This window comes from Symphalangus syndactylus, chromosome 16 (assembly GCF_028878055.3).
Source record: "Symphalangus syndactylus isolate Jambi chromosome 16, NHGRI_mSymSyn1-v2.1_pri, whole genome shotgun sequence".
Classification (NCBI taxonomy): Eukaryota; Metazoa; Chordata; class Mammalia; order Primates; family Hylobatidae; genus Symphalangus; species Symphalangus syndactylus.
In genome coordinates this window covers 61,710,244-61,714,500 of record NC_072438.2, presented here as the reverse complement: position 1 = coordinate 61,714,500, position 4,257 = coordinate 61,710,244, and the positions used below count along the sequence as shown (strand labels likewise).

At 48.4% G+C, this 4,257-nt stretch overlaps 1 protein-coding gene across 1 annotated transcript; it reads left to right on the top strand.

Moving 5' to 3' along the window:
* Positions 1-842: 842 nt before the first annotated feature.
* LOC129464850 (annexin-2 receptor-like) lies at positions 843-1,732 on the top strand. The gene has a single exon (XM_055246286.2). The coding sequence runs from the start codon at positions 1,052-1,054 to the stop codon at positions 1,631-1,633; it is 582 nt and encodes a 193-aa protein (XP_055102261.1). The 5' UTR covers positions 843-1,051; the 3' UTR covers positions 1,634-1,732.
* The last annotated feature ends 2,525 nt before the right edge of the window (positions 1,733-4,257 follow it).

Genomic DNA, 4,257 nt, shown 5'->3' with positions numbered 1-4,257 from the left:
AGATTCGTGCTTTTTGACTTTCATTCTCTCAGGAGCCGGGGAGCCGAGCTCGGTCTTTGCCTCGCTGGTATCAGGTTCCGGGTGCTGTCTGGCGGCTCCGCTTCCTACGCGGAGCTGGCGGTTTTGTATCAGCACGTTTGCCAGTAGCGCCCACTGGGCGTTTTCTCAGTTGCTGCACCCGACGTGACATTTCCCGTTCGCGGGGCCCTTACGTTCTCCGTGCTGTCACTTTCTCGGTCCTACAACCGCTAGTATCTCCTAGGAACTTCCTGAACCCCGTTTTGCGGTGCAGAACGGTGATTGCACCGAGCCGCTGTTGCCACTAGTAATTCTGTGGTACCATTAGCCGGCGCTTTTTCTGTCACAACCCATTATAACGGGTTAAAACATATTAAACCTATCAAACACATTGAACGGATTAAAACACGTTAAAATGCCACAACAGGTTTTTCTGGTACAGCACATTGAAACGGAGTTGGTTCATTCCTCCAAACACGTTGCTTAGGTGTGGAAGCACCGCTCTTTTCTAAGAGCGCGCGGTTTCTCTTTAGCAGCACCCGGTATGCCGCCGAAACGGGTATTCGTTTGGCAATACCAGCGCTATCCGCTAGGTGCCGGCGCTTGCTAAGTCCAACGCGCCGGTTTCTCGTTCGCAAGGTGGTTAGCGCGGAGCCCTAGCGGGACAGTTTTCCGGTGGCAGCAACGCTCATTTCCCGGAAACGGGTGGTTCTTGGCCCTTGCAGCGCTCTTTAATACCTGCGTTCTGTAGCGCTAGTTGTCTGCAAGGTTTGCTTAGTGTCATTTCATTTCGGTTTCTTTTCTCGCTATGTTTTTCTGTCGGGATTACGGTTCGTTTTGGCTCTATGTACTCTCTAAAATGTTATCGTTTTTCATTTGTCTACTAATTTTCGTGCATTTGTTACTACTGAGTTTCTTAACATCTGACTGGCCTCCGCCCACGGGCTCTGGAGAGCATAAATACTCAGGCTGATGTTAGTGCGGCAGACTCTCCCTCCTTGATCAGCGCAAACGTTGGTCTGAGGCTTAAGCGATGGAGCAACATTTTCTTGGCTGTGTGAAGCGGGCTTGGGATGCCGCAGAGGTGGCGCCGGAGCCCCAGCCTCCACCTACTGTGAGTTCAGAAGATCGTGGGCCGTGGCCTCTTCCTTTGTATCCAGTACTGGGAGAGTACTCATCGGACAGCTGTGATTTGGGACTGCTTTCCAGTCCTTGCTGGCGGCTGCCCGGAGTCTACTGGCAAAACGGACTCTTGCCTGGAGTCCAGAGCACCTTGGAACCAAGTACAGCGAAGCCCACTGAGTTCAGTTGGCCGGGGACGCAGAAGCAGCAAGAGGCACCCGTAGAAGAGGTGGGGCAGGCAGAGGAACCCGACAGACTCAAGCTCCAGCAGCTTCCCTGGTGCAGGCCTCCCCATCCCGGGGACAGACAGCAGGACACCGAGGTCTGTGACAGCGAGTGCCTTTTGGAACGCCGCCATCCTCCTGCCCTCCGTCTGCGGCGCCACCTCCCGGGTTTCTCAGACTGCCTGGAGTGGATTCTTCGCGTTGGTTTTGCCGCGTTCTCTCTACTCCGGGCGTGCTGCCCACGGATCTGTGGAGCTAAGCAGCCTTAGATAGCAGCAGAAGGCTTTTTGGATTCTCCTCCTTGAAAAGATTCTCAGCTACCAAACGTCTCCACCTAGAAAATAAAAATACGTTAAGATGTGCTTTCATTGCTGGTCGTCAGTTTTTAAATTCTCTTTTCCCTGACGTTTCTTTCTTGTTTCGCGTCGCTTATTACTTTCAGTTTCCTTGCATTTTACACATTTATATTTATTTCATTAAATATTTCATTCGTATCTGTTTTAACTTTGAGAAATCTATTTTACGATTGTAGAATTCTTAAGAGTTTTTGGCAAATTTAAAATTTATTTGTTTTTTCCATTGTATTTTTAAATCTTATTCCTATTTTTCTAATTATTGCTTTTTAAATATATGGTTTGTTTACACTTAATTTTATATCGTGTCTTTTACGTTATTATAACGTCTTTTTAATTTTAATTGTTAATTTTATTTTTAACAGCGGTCCTTCTTTTTTTCGGTATATCAATTCACTGTGTTTTACACTCAGGAATTTTATTCACGGTCATAAGACTGGGAGGTTTATCAATCTTTGCTATTTCTCGTGGAAGGACCACGCAATTACTTATATTAATACAACTTCACAGATGACCGGTTCTTAATATTACTTATTCTGGCGGGCCAGCGTGGCTCACGGCAGTAATGTCAGCACTTTCAGCGGCGGAGGCATGCGGACTGCTTGAGCTCAGGAGTTTGAGAACAGCCTGGGCAACAGGGTGAGGCCTGTGTCTACAAAAAATACAAAAATTAGCCCGGTGAGGTGGTGCGCACCTGTAGTCCCAGCTGCTCCGGAGGCTGGGGTGGGCGGGTTGCTTGAGCTCAGGAGGTCGAGGCTGCAGTGAGCCGGATAGCACCAAGGCCCTCCAGCAGAGCGCGACCCTGTCTCGAAATAAATAAATAATTGAAAAGATGACTTATTCATGGGTCTCAGGGCTAGCAGTGTTTCCTGCGTCTTTTTCTTTGGAACAGTTTGGCGTGGCTTCTAAGAGAGCTACCAATTACTTAATGGTACCACAACTGGGTTTAGCAATTCCGGTAGGCGCAGCAGGTCCGGCTTGGCCCTGCCTGCTTTGACTGCCTTTTCGGGAGTTTTAAACCTCCTACACTCGGAATATAGCCCTGATTGTGGTTTCTCTGCGTAGCAAGTTCGGACTTAAGCGGAATTAAGTATCGGCTTATTTCGCCTGCGATAAAGATGCTTAATTCTGCGTTCGAAATATTCTGAGCGAGTCCTGGGTTAGGGATTTCTTAGAGTAACAAGTGCATGCTTCGATTCTAAGTGCCCCCTGTGAATGTGATTTCTTAGCTCTTGCAAGTCCATATTTAGTCGCAACCAGTCCTAGTATAGCCGTGCCTACGACTCCTTAGTCCCAGTAACTTTCGGTTTCATGATGACTTATCCTGCTTTACTTATGCCTGAGTTTCAAATATAGAAGTCCGGGCATGAAGGTGAAGAAGATATTTTAGGAGTAGGAAGTAGCGGTTTAGCAGTGTCTGCAGTCGCTTAGTTAGAAGTCCTGGTGAGACCGAGCAGATATTGATATAGGCCTGACAGCGTTATCACCTCTGTGAAACCACATCGTTTAGAAGTGTTTGCATTCTCTTCTTTGTAGAGTCCATTTTTCCACGTTTTGCTTAGTTTTGGATTTTCATTTGATGAATCTTCCCAAAGGTATTGTTTTCAGTGTGTATGTGTGTGTGTGTGTGTGTGTGTGTGTGTCTGTGTGTGTCTGTGTGTGTTTCAGCTAACTTGTCCTTTAACAAAAATTGTTCCTAATTTTTGTTTTGCTGACCCTCAGCTTTATGCTGCCTGGTTTGCGCTGGCCTATAATCGCCGGAACTAAATATTCTACTCTGTTGGCCTAACTGGCCTTTCGTCGATGGCATTACTGCTAGTTTTGCCCCTCTAGGGGCTCCTCGGTGGTAGCACTGCCGGTTGCTTCTGTGAGACTTGCTAGAGCCCAGGACGCTGAAGTGCTGGGTGACCCCGTTTCGGTGCAACCACTCCGAAGGTTCTCGGTTTATCCGGCTGTGTTTTGGAACAAATGCCAATTCTTTCTGGGAGCAAGTGTCTCTCAGTCGCGTTCCTGGCTGTTTTCTTCAAAAGCAGCCGTTTCTCCTGGTAGCACCGCTTGTTGGCGACGGCGGATTCTTTTCCGTGGCAGTGCTGGTCGTTTCATGGAGTGGCCGGTTTCTCACTCGCACGGTGTCGGCTGGCAGTTATTCCGTGGAGGCGCAGCTCTCAGCCGCTTCCCTTGGTTCTCGGTGTCGGCTGTCCCTGTAGCGGCGTTTGCGGCGGTATTTCTGTCACAATCGAGTCTGTGTTTTTTCGATGACAACGCCATTCATTTCTCTAAACCAGGCTATGTCTGGAATTGGCAATTTCTCTTGGTCACAGAGTCCCTGGTTTCGCAGAGCCTGTTGTTTCCAGGTTACTGGACTGCTGTTTGCTCCGTGCGAGCAATGTTGCACCCAGTACCGTTAGGTGCTCCCTGTTGGAGTTTTGAGACAGCGTTTTGAGATAGGTGCCCCAGCACTCCAGACCTGGCACCTGAAGAAAGCATTATCGTTTCAAGCTCAGTAGGGGCAATAGAATGAGTGGTGTTAGAGAAAGCAA